Below are 27,396 nucleotides of genomic sequence, written 5' to 3'. Positions count from 1 at the left end.
CACTTACATTGTTGTAGTTAGTGTGTATATTGTTTTCTTGACTTTATTTTCTTTACTTTGGCTCAATTCATACAGAAAAGGCTACAATTCTATTTACATAAATCTAGACTATTTTTTTTTTTACATTTTAGAAAAATTTTGAGTGAATTTTTCCTTGTTCCTCCTGGTTTTTGTAGTTATAGGATAGAAATGATATTGATTTTTATGGATTTGTTTTTTAAACTATGACTTCAATGTAGGCAATATCTCAATTAGTTTCCTGACTGATGCTCTGGGATGGTCTAAGGAAGCCATAATACAATCAAAAAATGCGAATAATTACATGTTCTTCTTACCAATGTTCAACGTTCAATTTGGTTCACCTTTTCTTATGTCTATTGATAGATTTTTAAAAATTAATTGAAATAATAAGGTGTCTTTGTTTTAGTCAATTAATTTTAGAAAAGATTTGGTATTTCTCCCGTACAAATAAGTTTGGCTCTTCTCTTCAGATACATGGATGTCAAAATACGAAAAAAATTACTTCAATTTCTATCTCCTTTAGGCTTGCTGTTTTATGACAGAAATGAGTGTTTCATGTACTCAAGGGTTTTTTCTTTACCTATTGATACTAGTCTAGGGTTCTAGGGTTGTTTTTATATAAAATTTCCTTGGATTCTTAACCATTAATTTCTTTTTTAATAATTTATTTATTTTTCAAATTTCAACATTCATTTTAACAAGATTTTGTATTCCAAATTTTTCTCCCTCCCCAAGACGGCAATCAGTTTGAAAGAGGTTATACATGTGCAATCATGTTAAATGTTTCCACATTAGTCATATTTTGAAAGAAGAAACAGAACAAAAGAGAAAACCACAAAAAAAACCCAAAAAAGTAAAAATAGCACTCTTTGATCTGCATTCAGACTCAATAGTTCCTTAACTGGATATGGATAGCATTTTCCATCATGATTCCTTTGGAGTTATCTTAGATTGTTGTATTGCTGAGAAAAACTAAGACAATCATAGTTGAACATGGCACAACCCTGGTTGGCATTCCTGGGGAGAGGAGGAAAGCTGGTATGGCATAGCTTATGGTGGCAGTGGAGAGGGAATTCTCCTCACAGTTGCAAGGCAGAAAAGAGTGCTTGTGGTAACTCACAGACCAGAACACAAGCCAGGAGAGCAGAAAACACCTCTCCTTTGATTATACCACCTTAGAAAAACTGAAAATTTACAGGTCCCTAGAAGTATCTCTGAAAACAATTATGCAAAATCCCTGAAGCTTAGGACAGACCCTCCACACTGGAAACAGAGCCCTACCTTAACAAAAAAGTTACTTAGTGAAGTAATTGGCTGGGAAAGTGACAAAATAGCAGAAAAACTCAGACTATAGGATCTTATTCTGTTGACTAAAAAGATTACAACATAAAACCAGAAGAAAAGAAAGTCAAAGTCCCTATATCCACAGACTCTGAGAAAAACCATAATTGGTCTTAGAACATGGAAGATCTCAAAAAGGATTTTGAAAATCAAGTAAGAGAAGTAGAGGAAAAATAGGGAAGAGAAATGAGAGTGATGCAAGAAAATCATGAAAAATGAGTCAACAGCTTGCTAAAGGAGACATAAAAAAATACTGAAGAAAATTACACCTTTAAAAATAAACTAACCCAAATGACCAAAGAGGTACAAAAAAACCAATGAGAAGAAGAATCCTTTAAAAAGCACAACTGGTGAAATGGAAAAGGAAATCCATAAAGCTAACTGAGGAAAATAATTTCTTAAAAATTAGAACAGAGCAAATGGAAGCTAATGACTCTATGAGAAACCAAGAAATTATAAAACAAAACCAAAGAATGAAAAAAGTAGAACACAATGTGAAATATCTCCCTAGAAAAACAACTGACCTGGAAAATAGATTCAGGAGACATAAATTAAAAATTATTGGACTACTTGAAAGCCATGGTCAAAAAGAAAAAGAGAGAGAGAGAGAGGAAATAGTGAATCTGTGGTTAATGTAGAACCTAGCAAGAGATCTCAAGGGACTGTGTATGTAGCAGCCTTTTTTTTTTACTCAGTACTGCCTGAATGTGGAGAATACTTTATTTGATCATCATCCTTGCTCATGTTTATTTAGCATTTTAAATCTTAAAAGGTACTTTTTTCATAATCACAAGTATCATCTCTATTTTAGAGAAGATAAAATTGAGGCAAGAGTGGTTAAATGACTTGCCAGCGGTCACAAGTCATTTGGGTCCATATATTTCTCAAAATTATTGATTTCACCCTTTTTGTTGCTGTTGAGCTCCTACAGTTGTGTCCAACTCTTCATTAAAATTCCCATTTGGGGTTTTCTTCGCAAGGGTACTAGAATGGTTTGCCATTTCCTTCTTAGCCCAATTTAAAGATTAGGAACTGAGTTAAACAGCATTAAGTGATTTTCCTATGGTCATATAGCCAGTAAGTGACTGACAACAGACTTGAACTTATGAAGATGAGTCTTCCTGATTCCAAGCCAAGTGCTCTATCTATCCCCTATGCCACCTAGCTGCTCAATAAGATTACATCATTACAAGACAGGAAACAATTTAATTGCAAATAGTAGAGAAATCTGGGACATGATTGTAGACAGGGGTGAGTAGAATGAGAAAGAGAATTTCTAGTGTTGCTTTGCCTTCACAGTCCTTGGTACAGCCTGTAGGACAATGGGTACAGTTGGTGAAAGGATTGGTCTCTTGCTCAGTTTCAGAGGAATCTGCAACAATTAAGAAAAACAATTTGAGTTTCATAAGCAACCAGCACCAAACAATAGAAAGAAAGAGAATGTCTTGTTAACGTACTTTTGCATAATGGGTTAATGCATTTCTTAATGGGAAGATCATGGAGCTGGTTTGTGGGAAGTCTAGCATAGGGAAGGTTTGGAGATGGTGTTGTTCTCTGCATTGTTATTGTGTATAGATGTCTTTATTACGATGATGGATTTGGCTTTCTGGTGTCTGAATAAGTGTTTTGATTCTGTCTTCCATGTGAAGAGTCTGTGGTGTTTCGTGATTCAGAATTGGGCTGGGATGTTCATGGTCACTTTAGGTGCTGTGAATATTGGATTGGTGCTACAGAGAAGTAGTTACAAAGGCTAATGATATCCTATGGAAAAGAAGATTATACAAATGAAGGCAAACTAGCTAAGGACTGTTAGATTGATATGATTGCAATAGATACCCAGTGGAGGTTGATTGTCAGAGACCGTTGCAAAATATAATAAATGTGTATTAACTATATAGTCAGGTTTTATTAATACTAGTCTATTGTAAGGTAGAATTAAGAATATTGCTGAAATTAAATTCCATTCATTCTCACGACCTTAAATCCTGCATATTTTTCTCTCATAAAACAAAGGAATTAAGTCTTCAAAATCTATATTGCTTGCAACAAAGAATTTTGTGTTAATGCTATTATAGTTAAATCAAATTAATTATGCACACAACAGCACTTAAATCATACCTTCCTTGGCCTTCTGTATAGTTCTAACTTAATAAGGGTAAGTTCATTTTTAATAGCGTGTTCACAATAAATATGCAAATTGTGTTGAATTAAATTTGTCTATGCAGCATAGGGTATCTTTCTACTTTGAAAATAAAATCATCTCAATAAAATACCATCCTACATATCAAAACAATTGATGTGACTCCTCACCTGTGTCTCTTTACAAGTTCTGAAAGAAAATTCCTGCAGCAGTCGGCTAGTTGCAAGTTTCACAGTTATAAGTGCAAATCTCATCCCAATGCAGTTTCGAGGACCAGTACCAAAGGGCAGGTACATATAGGGGTTAATACTGGCCTTGTTTTCCTTGCTAAACCTGTTTTTTTTTTTTCAAAATTGCAGGAAAAAAAAGAGTAGAGAAAAAAAGACTTGTCAGAAGAACAACGAACCTGATTTTGGAAGGCATGCATCAACCCACCAATCAATAAGTGTTTAGCACCTGCTGTGTGTCAGGCACTGTACTAAGCGTTGGGGTTTCATAAAGAACAAAAGATATTCCTTTCCCTCGATGAACCTACAACTTAATGGGAAAGTTAATAGGCAAAGAAATATATATGATGTAAGTTATATACAGGATAAATAGGAAATAATTAACAGAAGAAAGGAACTAGAATTAAGAGAGGCTGAGGAAAGCTTTCCCTAGGGAGTCAGATTTGAATTGGGACTTAAAGGAAGATAGGGAGGTCAGCAGTCAGAGCAGAGGAGGGTGACCATTCCAGGCATGGGGAATAGCCAGAGAAGATGCTTGGAGCTGAAATGGAGTGTCTTTTTTGTGAGCATTCAGAAGGCCAGTGAAACTGAATCAAAATATAGGTGGCAGGGAGTAAGGGGGGGAAAAATTGGAAAAGTGTTAGGGGGTTAGGGTGTGAAAGGTGTTGAATGCCAAATAGAGCATTTTAGATTTGCTCCTAGAGGTACTAGGGAGCCACCAAAGTTTATGGAGGAAGGGGTTACATGATCATACCTACATTATCGGGACCCCATTTTCATGACAAAATGGAGAATGAATTGATGTATGAAGAGAAGTGAAGCAAGTAGACACACCAACAGGCTGTTATAACAATCTAGGTGTGAGCTGATGAGATCCTACACTAGGAGCAGCATCAGACAAGAGAAGAGAACATTTTTGAAAAAAAAAATGCTACAAAGATGAAACTGGCAGGACTTAACAACAAACTGTATGTGAGGAGGTGATAGATAGTGAATAGTCAAGTATAATTCCAAGGTAGTGAATCTGAGGGAGCATGATGTTGCCAGAAATAGAGAAGATAGGGAGGGAGTTTACAGGGAATGATAATGAATCATACTGAAGTTCAGATGTAGTAGCAGCAAGTTCCCCGGTATACACAGGAAGCCCTACTATACAGGTTCTTAGATCTGCTTTTCTAAAAAGAAAGCAACTTTTGAGGGGTCAACAATCTTCTTTAATTACATACCAAAGGAGAAAATACAAGCAGAAAAATAAAGATGAACAGCCAGCACTTGTAACTGTCTGACCATAAGCAATACATACATCACAGATCAACAGACAGATCCAAATGTATGATCATTCCATACATATATAGTAACCAGGGAAAGAGAAGCACCAACATCTGGGCTCTCAAAACTATGAGGGAGGAAGAGGAGGAGGCTGCACAGCTACCCAGAGTCTCATCTGGCACATGCACCTTCTTCCAAGACTCCAAAGCAAAAGATCACCTCAGAGTAGCTGGAGGGCAGGAATTATCAAAATACTGGGCCTTCCTGCAAAACAAGCCTCCCCTAATCTGAGGCCCATTAATAAGTGGGGAAGTTCTTTCATTTACATAAATCACATTAACATTATAGATGTCTTCTCAAAATCCAGTTCAAAATGTCTGAAAGACAATTGGAGATCAATGGAGAGTTTGGAGAAGTATAGTGAGATTTGAAAGTCATTGGCATAAAGATGGAATTAAATAAATAAACTATTGGTTAATTTTTTTAAATGAAAACCAAATTACCAGTATAAAAAAAGAAAGCACTATGAATGAAGAAAAAAATAAAGCAGCTATTAGGAGCTATTTTTTTTCCAATTATGTGTCCATTAAAGTGATGATCTACATGAACTGGATGAATATTTACAAAAACTATAAACTGTACAGATTAAAAAAGTGAAAATAAAATATTTAAATTATACTAACTTAGGAAAAGCAATTTAACAAGTCATAAATTCATTCTGTAAGAAAAAAAATCCCTATCACTACATAGATTTTGAGTGAATTCCAGTAAACATTTAAAGAACAATTTATTCCAATACTATATAACCTATTTGAAAAATTAGATTTAGAAAATTCTACAAATTTCTTTCTGTAATATTAATACATTCTTTATGTCTAAGCCAAAGAAAACAAACAGAGCAAAAACAAACAGAGCAAAAGTTCCTTAATGAATATTGATGCAAAAAAATTTAAACAGTAGCATGGAGACCACAGTAATATATCACAAAGATTACTATGACCAGGTAGGACTTATACCAGGAATGTAGGACTGGTTAAATGCAAAAGACTTTTCACACAAACAAAGGTAGCTCTAAACAATTGGATAAATATCAGTTGTTCTTGGGTAGGCCAAACCAACTTAATAAAAATAACAATTCTATTCAAATTAATTTAATTATTCAGTGCCATACCAATCAAGCTACTAAAGAAATATTTTATAGCACTGGAGAAGGGGGGGGGGAAATGGAAAGAACAAAATTCATCTGGAAGAACAAGTTCAAGAATATAAAGGGAATCATTGAGGGGGAAAGTGAAGAAAGTAAGAATAGTGTTAGTGATGGAGTCCTAATAGAGCTGCCCCCAGCTCTAATTTCATTATAGGTTCCACTGATCCAAACCCACTGTATCTACCTAGCCCCAGAACATTGTCCTAACTTCTTCATACATGCTTCACTGCTCACTAGAACAACAGGTATGTCCCTGAAACTCATAGTTCTCACAGAAACAGCAGGCATGTCCATGTGATGGGAACCCAGTCACTGCCTCTAACTAGGCACTGCCCCGGGACTCATTCCTCATATCTTCCACAGAAACAGCAGGTGTGTCCATGTGCTCAACCTCATCCACATCCATCTAATCTTAGACAGGACTGCAATACTCAGCCAATCAGAAAGCAAGAGTACCAGGATGCCCAAGCATGATATGGACCCCAAAACAATAGAAGAGACTTTCCCTAAGTAGACACCTAAGCAGTAATAGTAAAGAAGTCACCCAGAGTGAACTTATGACATAGAGAGGCTTACTATAATACTATTATCATATATACATGTCCCCCTGAATGGGTTTCTCTGTATGCATCATGGGTAATTGCGTGTGTATTTCCATTGTAGCTAGGATTCCTCCTCTATTATGTAATTCTTTAATAAACTCCTCCTGCCTTTTTAATATTGATTATACTCCTATATTCTATGTAAATTTCTGTTATGTAATTGCATCTTTACTCAATATAAATCCATCTTGCTCTCTCTGAGGTTTCTGGTTCCTTTTGGAACTTAGCCCACTTCTTGAGAGCTTCAATCTCAAAAAATGCCTAAACTTGGATTAAAAGTGGTCTGACTGAATTCTTTGAGATGATTCCACCGCAACATATCATGAAACCCCAACAGTTTTTGGTATCCCAGAGATGAAACCTCAACACTAGTAACTTTCAAACTATACTAGAAAATACTGATCATCAAAACAATCAGGTACTGAATAATAAATAAAGTGGTTGATTAATGAAATACATTAGATTCACAATATACATAAGTAAATTACCATAGAAATCCAGTGTTTGATAAACCCAAATAGCCAAACACTGGGAACAAGAACTCACTGTTCAACAAAAACTGCTGGGAAAATTGCAAAGCAGTCTGGCAGAAACTAAACATCTCACACCGTATAACCAGATAAAGAAAAAATGGGTGCATGCTTTAGGTATAAAGGGTGAGATCATGAGAGAATTAAGGAAGTACAGAAAAAAATTACCTTTCAGATCTATGAATTAGGAGAGGTTTTATGCCCAAACAAGAGAGGCTCCCAGGAAGTAAAATGGATGACTTGAATTACATGAAGTTTAAAAGTTTTTGCACAAATAAAACCACATCAGCCAAAATTTGAAGAAAATCAGGAAACTGGATGGGGAAAGGATTTTGAAAGCAAGTTCCTCTGGAAAAGGCCTCATTTCTCAAATATGTAGAGAACTGAGTCAAATTTGTAAAAAAAAAAAAAAAAAGTGGGGGGGAGGGAGCAGGAAAAACAAAACCCCAGAGCAACACCCTATTGATAAAAGGTTGAGTGGTATGAACAGGCAGTTTTCAGAAAAAGAAATCAAAACTACCCATAGTCACACAAAAACATATTCTAGATCCTTATTGATTAGAGAAAGACAAATTATAACAACTCTAAAGTACCACCTTACTCTTCTCAGTCTGATTAACCTGACAAAAATAAACTGACAAATGCTAGAGGCCATGTGAAAAAGATGGGCACACTGTTGGTGGAGTTGTGAACTGGTCCAACCATTCTGGAGAACAGTTTGTAGCTATGCTCAAAGAACTATAAAACTATGTAAACCTTTTGACCTATCAATCCCACTACTATTTCTATATCTCAAAGAGAGCAGAGAATAGGGGAAAACCCATATGCACAAAAATAGTTTATAGCAGGACTTTTGTGTGGCAGCAAAAGATTGAAATTGAGAGGATACTGTTGGTTGGGGAATGACTGAAAAAATTGTGATATGATTATGATAGAATAGTATTGTCCTGTAAGAAATTATAAAGACAAAATAAAATTGAAAACAAAATAAAAAGAAATAAAAAAGAAATGATAAAGAGGATGGTTTCAGGAAAAACTTGGGAAGACAACTGAACTGATGCAAAGTGAATAAAATAGAACAAGGAGAACAATTTTCACAGTAACAGGAAAATTATAATAATGACCAATTGTGAAAGAATTATGCTGCTTGATGCAATAATTTGAGATAAATTACAGTTACCATGATGAAAAATGCTAACCACCTCCACAGGGAAATTGTGAATTCTCAGTGCAGATTTAAGCATATTGACTTTCACTTTATTTTTCTTGTCTTTTTTGCACAAGGTTAATATGGAAATATGTTTGTACATGAATTCATATGTAAAATTGACATCATATATCTTGCCTACTCAATGAGTGAGGAAGGGCCAGATAGAGGAAGAGAATTTGGAAATCAAAATTTAAAGCATCAGAGGAAAAATAAAAAGGCAAAAATAAGTCAGACATCAAGAAATCTGCCTTAAGAAGACAGTGACAATATCTAAATAACCACTTATCTGTCTTCAAAACTATTCTTTTTTATGAAGATGTCAGATTTGTTTTTTCCCATTTTTAAACTTCCCAAACTAGTCTTGAAAGGCAGAAATTCCAATGGACTCTCAACAAGTTGTTCTAATATCTATATTATTCATGTTGTAGCAAATTCTAAACTGTGGATTACTAAGAAATGTAAGCAATGAAACTGCTCATCTTTTATTGCAATAGCATTTCAACTAAACTAAAGACTTTTTGTACTGTTAGGTGAAACAGTAGATAGAAATGCAGACCTGGAGTCAGAAGGAACTGAATTCAAATCTGCCCTCAGACACTTAGTAATTGTGTGGCCTTGGGGCAAGTCACTTAACCATGTCTATCTCCATTTCCTCATTGTAAAACAAGCTGGGGAAGAAAGTGGCAAACCACTCCAATATTTCTGGCAAGAAAATCACAAATGGGGTCAAGAAGAGTCAGTCATAACTGAACAAGAAGAAAACAACAACAAAAGGTTTTAAATAAGTCAATAAAATCCAAAGAAAAAGAGGTAGAAAGGAGAGGAAGTGAAGTCACCTATTGTAGGTAACCTTTGTACCTCTAGCATCGTAAACTTTTTGAGGAAGTTAGCTACAAAGGACAGGGGAGATATAGGACAATGGCAGGGAAGGAAGAGACAAGTGCAGGTTAATTCAGTGTAGAAGACACATGGGCATGTTTGTAGGCAGTAGGAAATGAGTCAGTAGACAGGGACAAATTGACAATAAACTTAAGACTGGGGATGACAGATGAGGCAATCTGTTAGAAGAGATGGGAACACTTGAACGAATGTGGAGAAGTTAGCCTTGGTAACCAATAAGGTTACTTCATCCTGTGATACAGGCATAAAGGAGGGACTAATGACAGAAGTCTGAGTGATAGAAGGTGAGGAAGATAGGAAAAGAAGTTCATTGTGAATAGCCTCAATTTTTTCTGCAAAACATGAGGGAAGGTTCCCAGCTTAAAGAGTGGGGAGAAGGAAAGCAATGAGAGGTTTAAGGACTAAAACAAATGGTTGGAAGACTCACTACGTAGAATGGGATCATTAGTGCCCTTAGCCATGCAGCTAAGTGGTGTCAGAGGTGAGCTTTGAATTTAGGTCTTACTGACTATGAATGTAGCACCATGTCCTCTGTTTGATATGGCCTAAAATATTTAGTCACTGTTAAGGGCTTGAAAACATCTACAAAAAAATGATTCATGAAAATAATTACACGTTTGCATTGACTAGGAACAGACAACCTATAGAATACTTATTTAAGAGTCACATATTATAGAATTAAAAGCCCAAAGGGATCTCAATTGGCACACAATTCAACACACATTTTTCAACTTGACAATCCTAACAATGAGCACCAAAAGTGCACTTCTGCCACTTCTTAGGGTAGAGCTAATGCCAAGTTACTTAACGTATATAAGCTTTAGTTCCTCCAACCATAAAATAGGAACAAGAATGCCTAAATTGCTATGTTTAAGCTCTGGAAACAGTGACTGTAGGCATTATTCAGGGTTGTGGTGATAGTTTAAATTACAGATCCAAAGTCATCAATCTAAGCAAGACACAAAAGCAGGATTCAAACCCTGATCCTCTCCCCTAACTCACTGTTCTCCCAAATGTTCTCAGCTAACCATGTTGAGTAACCTATTCCATTGTTTAAAAAAAAAAAGGATACCTTTCAGGGCAGAATTTCTCTGGCTCTGGCCAGTATTCTGGATCACGATGAAGGACAAAAGGTGGAGTCATCACCACTGTGCCTTTAGGAATTACCAGTTCATTGATCTCAACAGTTTTCTTAGCAACCCTTTCAATCCTGCCAGCTACAGGGAACAGCCTGAGATTTTCATTTATCACCATGTCTAGGTACTCCATCTGTACCAGGGCATCATATGTGACTGCTTCCTGGGAAAAGAATAAAAAGTCACTAAGGTGACAACATTTCTACCTTTATTCACTTGGTCTTAGAATGAGTCTATACCAATTGTACATCTGGTCACCAGATGTTACAGTAATACCTTCTGGAGAAAAACTATAAATATATTTTTTCTATTAAATCTATGGAATGTTGGGGATCACTGCAGTGTTCAACTTGTTAATAAAGTGATTCAAAAATTCTGAGCTCCATCAAAGTAAGATCTGCATCTATAAAAATATTTTCATAAAATGAGCCCTTTTGAGCCTGTGAAAAAAACTCTTGAACCTCAGTAGAAGGAAATTGTGCCAAGATGAATCTTGTTTTTCTCCTGTTCTGCCAGGAATTCTTTTGAAACAAAATGGGCTAATATGAAATCCAGGGCAGAATGGTAGAAAAAAATCTATGTCAATTAAGTTTACTTTTTGTCTGTTTTTAAATTTATTTTTATTAATTAATTAATTTTTAGCTTTCAACAATCCCTCAAGATTTTGAGTTCCAAATTTTCTCCCCATCTCTCCCCTCTGCCCAACAGCATGCATTCTGATTACCCCTTACCCCAATATGACTCCTCTTCTATCACACACACCCTTCTTTTGTACTTTTCCCCTCCATTTTCTTGTAGGGCAAGATAGATTTCTATATCCTCTTGACTGTATGTCTTATTTCCCATTTGCATGTTAAAACAATTTTTAACATTCATTTTTAAAACTTTGAGTTCCAACTTCTCTCTCTTCCTTCCTCCCCACCCCCATCCTCAATGAGAAGGCAAGCAATTCAATATAGGTTATACACTTATAGTCATACAAAACACTTCCATAACAGTCATGTTGTGAAAGATTAACTATATTTCCCTTCATCCTATCCCACCCCTGATTTATGCTATTCTCTCTTTTGACCCTGATCTTTCTCAAAAGTGTTTGCTTCTAATTATTCCTTCCTCCCATTTTCCCTTTCTTCTATTATTCCCCCACATTCCCCTAATTTCTCAGCTTCCCTCCTACTTTCCTGTAAGGGAAGATAGATTTTCATATCAGATTGAGTGTGCATGTTATTCCCTTCTTAAGCCAAATCTGATGAAAGGTTCACTCTTTCCCTCTCACCTTCCCCTTCTTTCCCTCCATTGAAAAAGCTTTTTCTGAAAGTAAAGAGGCTGAGTGAGCAAAGGTGAGGTGAGGGCCATTCCTAGAGTTGCTAATTCTTCACTTTCACCTCTCATACTAAAAAAAAAAAAAAGAAAAGAAAAATTTTTTCATGGCTCTTTTATGTGAGAGATAACATAACCCATTATATTTCTACTTTTCTACTTTTCTCAATATATTTCTCCCTCACCCCTTAATTTTATTTTTATATATCATTCGTTCATATTCATTCAAACCCAAATCACCATGTGTCATATATATAATCCTTCCAACTATATGAATACTGAGAAAAGTTTCAAGAGTTATAAATATTAGCTTTCCATATAGAAATGTAAATGGTTCAACTTTAGTAATTCCCTTATGATTGCTCTTTCCTGTTTACCTTTGCATGCTTCTCTTGATTCTTGGGTTTTAAAGTCCCATTTTCTATTCAGCTCTGATCTTTTCATCAAAAATCCTTGAGGAGGGGCGGAGCCAAGATGGCGGAGTGAAAGCAACGACTCACCTAAGCTCCTGGAAAAACTCCTTTGGATATCTCCGGGGGGAGAGTCTGACCAGACTTTGGAGGTGTAGAATCCAGTGGGTGATGGACTTTGACGGATTCGGAGCCCAGGTTGGACTGGAGGGTCCACGGGAGGGATCTGTTCCGCGGGGGTAAGACCCCGGCGCACAGCGCAGCGCGGTCGGAGCGGCAGGGCAGAAGGGACCTGAGGGGCCCGAGAGTGGCGGGCAAGACCAGCGGAGCAGGAGATAAGCCAGGCCGAGCTGATGAGAGCCGCTGAGTGCCAGATATCAGCTCAGCAGCCCTTGAAACCTTCAGCCTGAAGACTGGACTTCGGTGGGTCAACTACTTGAACTTCCAGGAGCTGGGATGGCGGAGTGATCAGTAAGTGCTCTCTCCTCCCCCCTGATGACCATGAGGGAACCATAAAATTCTTCCCCAGATTAATCCTGGATCAGCGGGAACAGCAGAAGGGGGCGGGTGGTCTCATAACACCAGAGGCTGGAAAAGTGGCAAAGGGGGATTCTTCCTACTGTGGCGGAGGTGATCTGGAGGGACAGATGACCCAGGGCAGAGAAAATTCACACTGAGACCCAGGCAAGCCTCAGCGCTGGGAGACGAGCCCCAGGAGGGGCGGGAACACGCATTAGCTTCTAGGCGTGCCCCAGCCCTCCAGGGGAAAAGGGAAGACAAAAGGGAAGCTGGGATCACCATCCCCTGACCTTGCCTTTGCCTCAAGTCAGCTGTGGAGATCTCCTGAGACCAGACCACCCCTCCCACACACCTAACAAGCTAACCCCAGGGTTGATCTGGGAAACAACAACAAAAAAAAAAAGCCTGCCTTTAGCCTAGACACACATCAACTCAACTTATAAGATCTGTATCATCTGACTGAAAGAACCAAAAGCTACAACACTCAGCCAACATCATGAATCGGAAAAAGCAGACGAAAAGTGAAAAAACCATAGAATCTTTCTATGGGGATAAGGACCAAAACACAAACACCAAAGAGGTCAGAGCTGAGACTGTACTTCCATCTGAAACCTCAGATGGGACTATGAATTTCTCGCAAGCACAACTAGATTACCTGGAACATCTGAAGAAGGATATAAAAGAAAAACTGGCCAATGATTTTAAAATTATAAAAAAAGAATTCACTGATGAGAACATCACTCTGAAAAAGAAAATTGAAGAAATGGAAAAGGAAGTTCAAAAATTACCTGGAGAGAATAATTCCCTAAAAGGAAGAGTTAATCAAACGGAAAAGGAAACCCAAAACCTAATTGGGAAAATTGATCAGATGGAAAAGGAAACACAAAACCTAACTGGGAAAATTGGTCGAATGGAAAAAGAAATACAAAAATTGAATGGAGAAAATAGCTCCTTAAAGGGAAAAATTGGTCAGATGGAAAAAGAGATGCAAAAGCTAACTGAAGAAAACAATACGATGAAGATTAGAATTGGGCAAGTAGAAACTAATGACTCAATGAGGCAACAAGAATCAGTCAAACAAAATCTAAAGAATGAAAAGATAGAAGAAAATGTAAAATATTTCATTGGAAAAACAACTGACCTGGAAAATAGATCCAGGAGAGAAAATTTAAGAATTATTGGCCTGCCAGAAACCCATGATGAAGAAAAGAGTCTGGACAATATCTTCCAGGAAATCATCAAGGAAAACTGCCCAGAAGTACTAGACTCAGGGGGCAAAATAGTCATCAAAAGAATCCACCGTTCCCCTCCCGAAAGGGATCCCAAACTCAAAACCCCAAGAAATATCGTTGCCAAATTCCAGAGCTATCAAGTGAAGGAGAAAATACTACAAGCAGCCAGAAAGAAACAATTCAAATATCAAGGACACACAGTCAGGATCACACAGGACCTTGCAGCTTCTACATTAAAAGATCGAAAGAATTGGAACCCAATATTCTGTAAGGAAAAGGAGTTGGGACTTCAACCAAGGATCAACTACCCAGCAAAGTTCAGCATAACATTTCAGGCAAGGAGAAAGTCATTCAACAAAATAAGGGATTTCCAGAGCTTCCTGACCAAAACACCAGAACTCAATAGACAATTTGATCTTCAAATGCAGGTCTCCAGAGAATCATAAAAAGGTAAACAGAGGGGAAAAAACAAAAACAAAAACTTGCTACTCAATTAGGGCAAACTGTTTACCTCCCTATAAGGGAAGATGATACCTGTTAATCTTGAGAACTGTGCAGCTATTATGATAAAAGGGATATATGTAGAGGGAACGGGCATAAAGTAAATGATGTCATGGCAAAAATATGATTTAAGTATGAGAAGGGAATGGAATAGGAGGTGTGGAAAGGGGGAAGCAGAAAATGGCAAATTATATCACAGGAAGAAGTACAAAACTATAGTAGAGGGAAGGAGGGGAGGGAGATGAGCATTGTTTGAGAGGTACTCTCATCTGATTTGTTCAAAGGAGGGAACAATAATCTTAAGTAGATAATCCTAACTAGCTCTATAGGTAGTAGGAGGGGAAGGGGGAAGAAAGGGGAGGGAGGCTAAAAGGGAGGAAAGAAGCAATAAGAGTAAAGGGGAGTAAAAGGGAGGGGGGCTAAAAGAAGGAGGGGAAGGCTGCAGGAGGAGGGGGAGAAAAGTGAATACTATTGAGGAGGGGAAGGGAGACGGGAGAGTTAAAAGCACAAATGGTGGGAAAGAGGGTGGAGGGAAATACACAGATTGTAATCATAACTGTGAATGTGAATGGAATGAACTCTCCCATAAAACGGAGACGGATAGCAGAATGGATTAAAAGCCATAATCCAACAATATGCTGCTTACAAGAAACACATTTGAAACGGGGGGATACACATAGGATAAAGGTCAAAGGATGGAGCAGAATATATTGTGCTTCAGCTCATGTAAGAAAGGCAGGAGTAGCAATCCTAATCAGACAAAGCGAAAGCAGAAATAGATCTAATCAAAAGGGATAAGGATGGAAACTATATCCTGCTAAAAGGCACCATAGACAATGAAGCAATATCATTACTAAACATGTATGCTCCAAGTGGTATAGCATCCAGATTCTTAGAGGAGAGGTTGGGGGAGTTGAAGGAAGAAATTGATAGCAAAACTATACTAGTGGGGGACCTCAAACTCCCCCTCTCTGAACTCGATAAATCCAACGTCAAAATAAACAAGAAAGAGGTTAAGGAGGTAAATAAAACTCTGGATAAGGTAGATATGATAGCTCTTTGGAGAAAATTAAATGGGAATAGAAAGGAATATACCTTTTTCTCAGCGGTGCATGGAACATTTACAAAAATTGACCATGTACTAGGACATAAAAATCTCACAATCCAGTGCAGAAAGGTAGAGATAATCAATGCATCCTTCTCAGATCATAATGCATTAAAAATTACATGTAATAAAAGGCCATGGAAAGAGAAACCAAAAATCAATTGGAAACTAAATAATCTAATTCTAAAGAAGGGTTGGTTAAAGAAGAAATCATAGAAACAATCAACAATTTCATTCAAGAGAATGACAATAGTGAGACAACATACCAAAACTTATGGGATACTGCAAAAGCAGTTATTAGGGGAAGTTTTATATCTTTGAATGCTTACATAAATAAAACAGAGAGAGAGGAGATCAATGACTTAGGCTTGCAGTTGAAAAAGCTAGAAAAAGAACAAATTGAAAATCCCCAAGTAAATACCAAATTAGAAATACTGAAAACCAAAGGAGAGATTAAAAAATTGAAATTAAGAAAACTATTGAATTAATAAATAAAACCAATAGTTGGTTTTATGAAAAAAACTAATAAAATTGATAAACCTTTGGTCAATCTGATTAAAAAAAAGAAAGAAGAAAATCAAATTACTAATATTAAAAATGAAAGGGGTGAACTCACCTCCAATGAGGAGGAAATTAAAACAATAATTAGAAACTACTTTGCGCAACTTTATGCCCACAAATTCGATAATCTAAACGAGATGGATGAATATTTTAAAAAATACAAATTGCCCAGATTAACAGAAGAGGAAGTTGAATACTTAAACAACCCCATCTCAGAAAAAGAAATTGAACAAGCCATCAATGAACTCCCTAGGAAAAATCTCCAGGGCCAGATGGATTCACAAGTGAATTCTATCAAACATTTAAAGAACAGTTAATTCCAATACTACATACACCATTTTTGAAAATTGGGGAAGAAGGAGTCCTCCCAAATTCTTTCTATGATACAAATATGGTTTTGATACCCAAACCAGGAAGAGACAAAACAGAGAAAGAAAATTATAGACCAATTTCCCTAATGAATATAGATGCAAAAATTTTAAATAAGATTTTAGCAAAACGAATACAGCATCTTATCACGAGATTAATACATTATGATCAGGTAGGATTCATACCAGGACTACAGGGCTGGTTCAATATTAGGAAAACTATTAGCATTATCGATCACATCAACAACAAAGCTAACAAAAACCACATGATTATCTCAATAGATGCAGAAAAAGCTTTTGACAAAATACAACATCCATTCCTACTAAAAACATTGGAGAACATAGGAATAAAGGGAACTTTCCATAAAATAATAAGCAGTATCTATCTAAAACCTTCAGCAAGCATTATATGCAATGGGGATAAGCTAGATGCATTCCCAATAAGATCAGGGGTGAAACAAGGTTGTCCATTATCACCACTATTATTCAATATGGTACTAGAAATGTTAGCTGTAGCAATTAGACAAGATAAAGAAATTGAAGGAATTAGAATAGGCAAAGAAGAAACTAAGTTATCATTCTTTGCAGATGATATGATTATTTACCTAGAGAATCCCAGAGATTCAAGTAAAAAATTACTTGAATTAAGAAAACAACTTTGGCAAAGTTGCAGGGTACAAAATAAACCCACACAAATCTTCTGCATTCCTATATATTAGCAACAAAGTCCAACAGCAAGAGATAGAAAGAGAAATCCCATTTAAATCTAGGGTAGACAGTATAAAATACTTAGGAGTCTACCTGCCAAAACAAACCCAGGGATTATATGAACACAATTACAAGACACTTTTTGCACAAATAAAGTCAGATTTAAGTAAGTGGAAAAACATCAGTTATTCATGGGTAGGCCGTGCTAATATAATAAAAATGACAATTCTACCCAAATTAATATACTTATTTAGTGCCATACCAATTAAACTATCAGACAATTACTTTCTAGAGCTGGATAAAATAATATCAAAATTCATTTGGAAAAACAAAAGGTCCAGAATATCAAAGGGACTAATGAAAAGAAATGCTTGGGAAGGTGGCCTAGCGCTACCAGACCTCAAACTCTACTATAAAGCAGCAATTATCAAAACCACTTGGTATTGGCTAAGAAACAGAGAGGTAGACAAGTGGAATAGACTTGGCACTCAAGATGCAGTAGGCAAGGAATATAGCAACCTTCTGTTTGATAAACCCAAGGACCCCAGCTTCTGGGATAAGAACTCATTGTTTGACAAAAATTGCTGGGAAAACTGGATAACAGTGTGGCGGAAATTAGGCATAGACCCATACCTGACACCGCACACAAGAATAAAGTCCAAATGGGTACATCATTTAGGTATAAAGATTGATACCATGAATAAACTGGAGAAACGAGGAATAGTGTATTTATCAGATCTATGGAGAAGGGAAGAATTCTTTACTAAAGGAGAGATAGAAAGCATTATGAAATGCAAAATGGATAACTTTGATTACATTAAACTGAGAAGTTTTTGCACAACCAAACCCAATGCAACCAAAATCCGGAGGGATGTAGTAAATTGGGAAAGAATTTTTACAGCTAAGCTCGGGGATGAAGGCCTCATTTCTAGAATATATAGAGAACTGATCCAAATGTATAATCATACAAGTCATTCCCCAATTGATAAATGGTCAAAGGATATGAACAGGCAATTTTCAGAGGAAGAAATTAAAGCTATCTATAATCATATGAAAAAATGCTCTAAATCACTATTGGTTAGAGAGATGCAAATCAAAACAACTCTGAGGTACCACATCACACCTATAAGATTGGCAAACATGACAGAACAAGAAAATGATAAATGCTGGAGAGGATGTGGGAGAGTTGGAACACTAATTCATTGTTGGTGGAGCTGCGAGCGCATCCAACCATTCTGGAGAGCAATTTGGAACTATGCCCAAAGGGCTACAAAAATGTGCATACCCTTTGACCCAGCAATATCGCTACTACGACTATATTCCCAAGAGATCATAAAAATGGGAAAGGGTCCCACATGTACAAAAATATTTATAGCAGCACTCTATGTAGCTGCCAAAAACTGGAAGTCAAGGGGATGTCCATCAATTGGGGAATGGCTAAATAAATTATGGTATATGAATGTAATGGAGTACTATTGTGCCATAAGAAATGATGAACAAGAAGACTTCAGAGAGGCCTGGAAGGACTTATATGACCTGATGCTGAGTGAAAGGAGCAGAACCAGGAGAACTTTATGCACAGCAACGACCACAGTGTGTGAGAGTTTTTTCTGGTAGACTTAGATTTTTGTAATAACACAAGAACTTCTTACAAAAAAAAAAAAATCCCAATGGTGGATCTCAAGGCAAAATGCCTTCCACACTCAGAGAGAGAAACATGGAAGTCATTCACATAATGTAGCAGATCATGTTTGTGTATGTGTATGTGTTTGTGTATCATGTTCTGATTTGTTATACGATTTCTTTCATTTATCTTAGTCTGACTACATAGCATGACTATAGTGAAAATATACTCAATAGGAAAGTATATGTAGAATCTATACAGAATTGTATGCAGTCGTGGGGAGGGAGGGGGGTAGTGGGGGGTAGGTGGGGGGGGGATAAAATCGCAATTGTATGGCAGTGATTGTTAAACATTAAAAAATAAAAATAAAAAAGAATCCTTGAAAGTCCTCTATTTCATTGAATGATCAATTTTCCCCCTGAGGTATTATATTCAGTTTTACTGGCTACCTGATTCCTGGTTTTAATCCTAGATCCTTTGACTTCTGGAATATCTTATTACAAATCCTCTGATCACTTAATGTAGAAACTGCTAGACCTTGTGTTATCCTGATTGTGTTTCCACAATACTCAAATTGTTTCTTTCTGACTGCTTTCAGTATTTGCTCCTTGACTTGGGAGCTGTGGAATTTGGCTACAATATTCTTAGGAGTTTTCCTTTGGGGATTTCTTTCAGGAAGCAACCAGTGGATTCTTTCTCTGTCTATTTTATCATCTGATTCTAGAACATCAGGGCAGTTTTCCTTGATAATTTCTTGAAAGATGAGGTCTAGGCTATTTTTTAACCATTACTTTCAGGATGTCCGATAATTTTTAAATTGTCTCTCCTGGATCTAATTAACAAGTCAGATGTTTTTCTAATGAGATATTTCACATTATCTGATATTTTTTCATTCTTTTGGTTTTATTTTATAATTTCTTGATTTTTCATAAAGTCATTAGCTTCCATTTGCTCCATTTTAATTTTCAAGAAATTACTTTCTTAAATAAATAAAATTAAATAAAATCTTTTGAACGTCCTTTTCCATTTGGCCAATTTTGTTTTTGAGGACATTCTTTTCCTCATTGGCTTTTTTGGATGTCTTTCGCCATTTGAGTTACTCAGTTTTTAAGGTGTATTTCCTTCTGCATTTAGGAGCTCCCTTTAGCAAGCAGTTGACTCATTTTTCATGATTTTCTTGCATCATTCTCATTGCTCTTCCCAACTTTTCCGCTACTTCTCTCATTTGATTTTCAAATCATTTTTGAGCTCCTTCATGGCCTGAGACCAATTCATATTTTTCCTGGAGGCTTTGGATGCAGGAGCTTTGGCATTGTTGTCTTCTTCTGGTTGTATGTTTTGATCTTCCTTGTCACCAAAATAAAATTCTATAGTCTGATCTTTTCCTGTTTTTTGCTCACTTCCCCAGTCAATTACTTGACTTTTGAGCTCTTTGTCAAGGTAATTCTCTGCTTCCAGTAGGGGTTGGGTGGTCTATTGTCAGCTGCTTGATGCTCCCACAATCTGTGGGCCTAGAGCTCTAGAAACAGCTGCTGCAGCTGCCCCTCCTGCTGCTGTGCCTGCAGTGGGCTTCTCTGACCCCCTCACTTTCCTGGGGCTTGGGTCATACTCTCTCAAACTGGTCCAGTAGGTTTTATCAACTGACCTTTCAATATGTCCCAGGCGTTTAGGGGTCAAGAAGTCTAGAAACCACCACAGGTGCTAGTGATTCAGTCCCACTGAGGTCTGCATAGGTTCCATCTGTGTCAGCAAGACACAGACTAACCATGCTCTGCTCCCAGTCCAGGGCAATAGATGCTTCCTGTCGACCTTCCAAGCTGTTGTGAGCTAGAGATTTGCTTAACTCCATCTTTTTGTGTGTTTTGCTGCTCCAGAATGTGTAGAGTCATTTTTACAGGTATCTGGCTGGGTTTTGTAAGGAGAGCTCTAGCAAGTCCCTGCTTTCACTCTGCCATCTTGGCTCCACCACCACCCCTTAAGTTTACTTTAGATACACTTGAAACCTGAGACTTCTGTGTCTTCATTGCTCCCCAGCTTCCACTTCTTGTCATCCCTGCTTATTCTTTCAAAAATGACTAACTTCTATTGAGACTCTAGAAATCCTCACTCTCAGCTTACCATCAATTTGGGGATGCGCTGGTAGTTTAGTATTTTAAACCATGAAAGTTCTTCAAAACAAAAATAAATGCAAAGCAATGTATCCATAATGGTTGAATTTAGAAAGTTACTCAGAGGTGGGACAGAGAGCTTTCCCAACATTCATCCCAACACATAATATAGACAGTTTTTTATTTGAAAAGACAACTCTGAACATATCCTTCTCTTCTGAGATTTCTAATAGCTTAGAGAATATTATGGGACTTAAAAGAAGTATGGGAGAAATAAGCAAAAAATTCCAAGCAAAAAAAAAAACCCTGGCAACCTGCAGAATAATAGGGAAAATCGCTAGCAGAAAAAAGTTCAGTTCCCAAACCAAAAGGAGACAGAATCTGTCCCTATTTTCTTATGTGTTCTACGTTGTTGTCAGCACCATTAGAAAGGTTTACATTTGGCTTCACCAGATGATCAAGGAGATCTGTAGGACTACTTTTGGGAATTTATTTACTCACCATTCCTACTGCCACCACTGTAACGTTGTCACTCATCACTGTTTAAATGGAATATTTCAATATGTTCTCAAGGCAATCTCCTGACTTTGTAGGGAAATGACTGTTTAAGTATTCCCTTAATAGCAATTATTCAATTTGGTCAAAGAGTGATAGAGAGAGGTCATCCTGGCGCACCAAAAAGAGGTTCCTGTGTACGGACAAACTCAAATGTCCATTCATAAGGCCTTTTTTCTTGTGACACCAGGAAGAGTTTATAACCCCTGTTATCAGTCACGTGAGAGACTGAGTGAAAATCTGAAAAGAGATGAGAAGAGAGTAGGGAAAGAGAGAACAAGCAAGGGACAAAAAAACATAATATAAAAGAAGGAAAGGTGAGAGAGAGTAAGTGAGCAGTAGAGAAGAGACCCCATGTCACAAAGACATTTTGTAAGAGATGATAAATGAGTATCATTATGTGGAGGAAGGGCTGTGAAGCAGCCGTGTGAATGTGTGGACAATAGAGATATTGCATTGTTCTAAAGGAGAGCTTTATCTAAACATAAGTGTCTCAATATATCTTTGCCTTTTCAAATCCTGACTACGTTCCAGTAATGAGCTAATAATCAGCACAGGTGATTATAACAATGCTTCTACTGGAAGATGTGACAAACAGGTGAATTGAAAGTAAGTTGGGGGAGTGGGGTGGGATAGTTCTGTTCCCATCTTCTCACCTTGTTGGGCAAAACTGCATCTATCTCCTCCTGAAGTTTCTGCTGGATCTCAGGGTGAGTAGCCAGGTTGTAAAAAAGGAAGGAAAGGACTGTACTGGTGGCCTCATAGCCAGCAAAAAGAAAGATAATGGATTGGGCCAGGATTTCCTCATCACTCAGATCTGAAATAAAGGCAAGGGAGATATTCAGACATAGTCATTATACCTTTATTAATTCATTCAGGAATATCACAAGAATTTGCAAAAGTCGTCTGCTTGACTCTCCAGAATACCTAGAAGAGATCTAAAAATGCATTCATTGATATGATAGGAGTTTTCCAACCAAATTCATCATCACAACAAAAGAAGTTAAGTCTAACAGGGATTGCTTAACCTTATTTCTCCTATATCTGTTCTGTTCTTTCCACACACCTGCCTCATCCTCAGTTGCTGCTTGTGAATGTAATTAATTTCATTTCAGTGAATTCTGTCTACTTTCTAGTCCACTGTGTCAAAGGACAGACACATTAGAAGACTCTAGCAATGTTTCAGATGAGAGGGAATAAATGCCAGCAGAGTGGTTGCATAAGGAGTAAAGTAAATATGAAGGAGAGATGTTTGAAGGGAGATCACAGACCTAAAACTGGAAAGAACCTCAACAGCCTTGTATAGTCTAACACCTTGATTTTACAGTTACATAAAATGAGACTTGAAGAGGTTAAATAATTTTACCAAAGTCTCATAGGTGTCAGAGATAGGAATGAAACCCAGCTCCCCAAACATCAGGGACCATGCTCTTCCCACTGTACCCCAACACATCCTATCTCTGATGGGCACCATGAAAGGAAGGCATCTAGAAGGTAACAATAAACTTGGATTGTTTTTCTATCCATACTGCTTAAGATTTACATTTTACCTACATTATTTCATTTTACCACCAAACAAGCCTGTGATATTGCTAGTGCAAGAACGTTTCTCTCCATTCTTCAGAAAAGGCAGTTAAGACTCAGGGCAGTCACATGATGTTCCAAAGTCACCGAACTGGTAAGAGGCTGAAGCTGAGTCTAGAATCTGGCCTTTTGACTCTCAACTCCAGTTCCTCCTTCCCTGAAAATATGCTACCTCCATCAGGTTGAGTTCTTGTAAGAATATTTAGGTATAGCATAGGAGAGTCTACATTCCACATGTAGTTAAATGTGAATAGTACTAAATAAAACACAATTTGAGCAGTTTGCCCACAAGTTTTGTATTTCAAGAGAAACTTGTATTTCAAAATAGCCTATTTTTTTCTTTCCTGTGTTATTTTTGTTCAGTTTTTTTTCCAGTCCTGTCCAACTCTTTCTAACCCCAGTTGGCATGTTCTTGACAAAGATGCAGAGTGGTTTACCATATCCTTCTCCAGCTTATTTTAAAGATAAGGAAACTGAAGCAAACAGGGTTAAGTGACTTGCCCAAGGTCACCTAGATAATCCAGAGACCAGATTTGGACTCAGGTCTTCCAGACTTGGGGACTGCAATTCTACCCACTGTGCCACCTAGCTGTACAACCAGCTGAGTTCAAAGAAATGTGGGCTAGGACAGTCAATAGAGTAAAACTATAGAATTTAGAGCTAGAAGACAGTGAAATGATTCATCTGGCCTAATGTACTACTTTTATGACAAGCAATCTAGACAAGAGAAATTATATGTGCAGGGTCACACAAGGACTAAGGAGCACAGATAGGATAAAGGCACGGATTTTTTTTTCTCTTCAAAAACTTGCATTTTCTCACCTCACTATACCTCATTGCTGTTCCTAGTTATGAAATGAAAAAGGGAATTTAGTGGCACCATCTATGCTTCAGACTAAATGACATCACAAACACAAATAAGATTTTGAAAATTGTCTCATTTAGCTCATCCTACAGATGTCAAGCATCTTTCTGAGGTGGTTAGGTGACACCACAAAGTGTTGGACTTCGAGGTAAGTCAGATCTGAGTTCAAATCCTAGTTCAAAGTTTTGCCAGCTGTGATCCAATGCAAGTTGCTTACCCTCTCTCAGTCTTAGACTACTCATGTCTAAAACAGAAAAAAGAATGACACCAATCATTCAGAATTGTTATGAAGATCTAGTGAAGTAATAAAAGCAAATTGCTCTGCAAATCTTAAAACTCTGCAACATCATCATTGTCGTCATCCATGTTGTTGTTGCAATTTGTTATATTGTCAAAGCACATTGGAAGTTTTTGCATACTTTCACAGAGAATGGCTTCGAGATTCCAATTTGTTGCCACCCTCATGCCCAACTTACCTTTCTGAGAGTGATTCTCTGAACTCTTAGAATTCTGAGAATCCATCATAAGCTGAAGGAAATCTACCCGGTGCTGAAAAAATAATGGAAACCAATAATGCTGAGAAAATATTTGAGAATGCAGGAATTAGCTATAAACACAGAAAATTAATATGCCTGCTGCATGATAGACAAGTGGAGATCTAAATGATAAGAGACACTGTGGCCTCAGCTCATGGCAGAATTTAAATTCTACTCAAGGCACTTTCACAAAGGACATTGGAGTGTTAAAGAGCCTGAGCCTTGAGTGAATAAAGTAAAGACTTCAAATCAGATTCCTAAGCTTTAAAAATATTCGGTCCCAATCACCAGGGTAATGAAAGGGAAACAGACACTGAAGAATTTTTTTTTTAATTAAGATTTTCCAAAAATTAATTCTCTTAAGTCTGACAGAAAAGATAGAAAGATAGTGCTTCAAAAGCGTATAACAGCATTGATGTGGACACCACTAATTACAATCTTACTTCCTGGCCAGTATTCCATGATCACTCTAGGCAAACAAATTTATCTCAGTGTCATCATGCAATGGACATGCCTCTTCAAACTCAGTTCAATTGGTCCTAGGTCAGCACACATGCAATGGATGAACCCAATCCTTGAAGACTTTGTAGCTTTCAGGGATAGACAATAGGTTGTATTTTTCTGAACTGGCCTTCAAGAATTAAGGGTCATAGCCCTTCCATTAAAAGGCCTCAGAAGAGAAGCTTTGTGCACCAATGTAAAATGCTCAAAATTTGAGCCAAGAGTCCATATGAAGAATTTGAATACAACATAACTGGCACATTTAAATTTTGTACTCATTTTTATATAATTCTTGGTATTGTTAGCAAGGCCTATTTTGGGAGTCTATAAATGAAAGATAAAGATATGTCCTCTTTTCTTGGGTTTCTGCTAAATGTCATATACTAATTTGCCGCATAATATTGGATATGTGCCTTATCCCACCTATGAAGCTGTAAGTTAGTTGAGATCTGGGATAATGTATTTTCTCTTTTTGTACCCCCAGAGTCATACATTTCAAGGTCTGGTAAATATGAAATAATGGGAACATAGAATTAGAGCTGGAAATTAGTTTAGAGGCCACCAAGCAACACTTCTTCATATTACAGAAAGTCCTCAAAAATATCTGTCAATTGAAATTCTATAAATATGCGTATAGTCAGCATAGATGAATATCAAGTAAAATGGAACACAAATTGTTGGGGTTTTTTTACTCTGCTGTGGAGATAGAAAATACAACAGTTCATGAAGTACACATATTCTTATTCTAATCATTGAAAACACCTACTTACCTTCTGTGAACTTTTCATTCGTTCTTCCTTTACTTTTTTAACTGCTTTTGCTAAGAACTCTGTTGCATCTTTTGGAAACAGAGATATGTCGAATATTTTAAACAAAGGAGTAAGGAATGGAAAGACCACTGAGAAAAAGAAACAAAAATAAATCCTTATGAAATTGTAGAATTTTATGAGATGCTATTACCTTTATTTGCAGTATAGATGGGGAGATGGTACAAGAGGTACAAGTCACAATGTGGTTTATTCATGTCCTTTTAGACATCACCAACTATCTGTGAACTGGTGGGAGTCAAAAAACCCAACAGTGGAAGGGAATCTCTCTCTAAAATCAGGTGACCTGTGCTCATCCCTGGTCTTCTAGGCTAACTGCTGAGCTACTTATGACTGTCCCAATCAACAAATAATTCCCTGGGCAGTTTAGTTCAATTGCTTTCTAAAAGCTTTCCCTCACCAAAGAATAGTAATTAAAGAGTTGAATATCCAGAATTCTTGAGATTGTGTTGCATTCTCTTTATGTATCAGTTTAATCCTCTGTTAAATAAGGGGGTTAGACTTGACGGCTTCTAAGTTTCTGTCCATCTCTAAATCTATGAACCAATCTATTGGGTTATTTTCAGAAATGTAAGGACCACTGGATTTTCAAGTATTTATTTCTGAAAAGAAGAACCAACTTACTCATGGTAAGTATGAATGGGTCCAGAATATTAAATGCAACTAACTTCTTCATTTCTCTGACATAGGGATCATTCTGGTTATTCAAAGAATCAACACTGATACCAAATGAAGTGCTGGTGATCACATCCATGCTGTAGGCCCCAAAAATGCTGGAGAGAAAGCAAAAGAAAAAAAAGACTCAGAATAGACACCACATCTTTCTTTTCCAAGCAAAGTGAGGCTCTAAATAAACATATGGTATGAAACTCAATAGAAATTAGAGTCACTGAAACATTTCAAAGGATATCCATGAGCCTTATATTGAAAATACAAAATCACACATAAATATTATCTGTATTCTTTTTTATTTCATTGTATATTTTACTGTTACATTTTAATGTGGTCTGATCAGGCTTGCCAACTGTGCTCTATGTTCAAGTCAGCAAGGTATATGAGCTTGAAAATGGTCAGTAGCATCTACTGCCTGAGATATTTCAAAAAAAAAAAAAAGATTCTTTTCCTCAACTACCTAGAAGCTAAAAAGCATTTTGTAAATGAATAAGTAAATGAATGAATGATAACTTGGACATTCATATGACAAAATGCATAGCAGTGATGATTGGTACTATCACTAAGCTGTTAGAGAAGGTTATGTTTCCCTCATTTAACTGGGGGTACATTTTCCTCCTCACAGTGTGAATGCTCTCTACTTTCAAGTACTAAGTTATCATTTACTAAAGGTTAACTATATTCCCGGCACTATTCTAGATACTGAAGATATGAGAAAAATGCAAAAACATTCTCTGGCCTCAAGAAGTTTATATACAAATAGGAATTGGATACATACATAAAGATATAAATTAGAAATCAATATCTATAAGATAAA

At 36.9% G+C, this 27,396-nt stretch overlaps 1 protein-coding gene across 1 annotated transcript in view; it reads right to left on the bottom strand.

Moving 5' to 3' along the window:
• Positions 1-665: 665 nt before the first annotated feature.
• The window catches only part of LOC140497106 (cytochrome P450 3A4-like), a 43,316-nt gene continuing 16,585 nt past the window's right edge, over positions 666-27,396 (bottom strand). The window contains exons 7-13 of the mRNA XM_072597666.1: positions 26,532-26,680; positions 25,851-25,978; positions 24,520-24,592; positions 22,251-22,411; positions 10,520-10,746; positions 3,673-3,835; positions 666-2,734 (exon numbers count right to left, since the gene is read on the bottom strand). Coding sequence (XP_072453767.1) covers positions 2,639-2,734; positions 3,673-3,835; positions 10,520-10,746; positions 22,251-22,411; positions 24,520-24,592; positions 25,851-25,978; positions 26,532-26,680 — 997 coding nt within the window. The 3' untranslated portion in view covers positions 666-2,638. The remainder of the gene's footprint in view (positions 2,735-3,672; positions 3,836-10,519; positions 10,747-22,250; positions 22,412-24,519; positions 24,593-25,850; positions 25,979-26,531; positions 26,681-27,396) is intronic.

Source organism: Notamacropus eugenii, chromosome 3 (genome assembly GCF_028372415.1).
Source record: "Notamacropus eugenii isolate mMacEug1 chromosome 3, mMacEug1.pri_v2, whole genome shotgun sequence".
In the NCBI taxonomy this organism is placed as follows: Eukaryota; Metazoa; Chordata; class Mammalia; order Diprotodontia; family Macropodidae; genus Notamacropus; species Notamacropus eugenii.
Note: the sequence above shows the minus strand (reverse complement) of the source record. Positions and strands in the feature narration are given on the sequence as shown.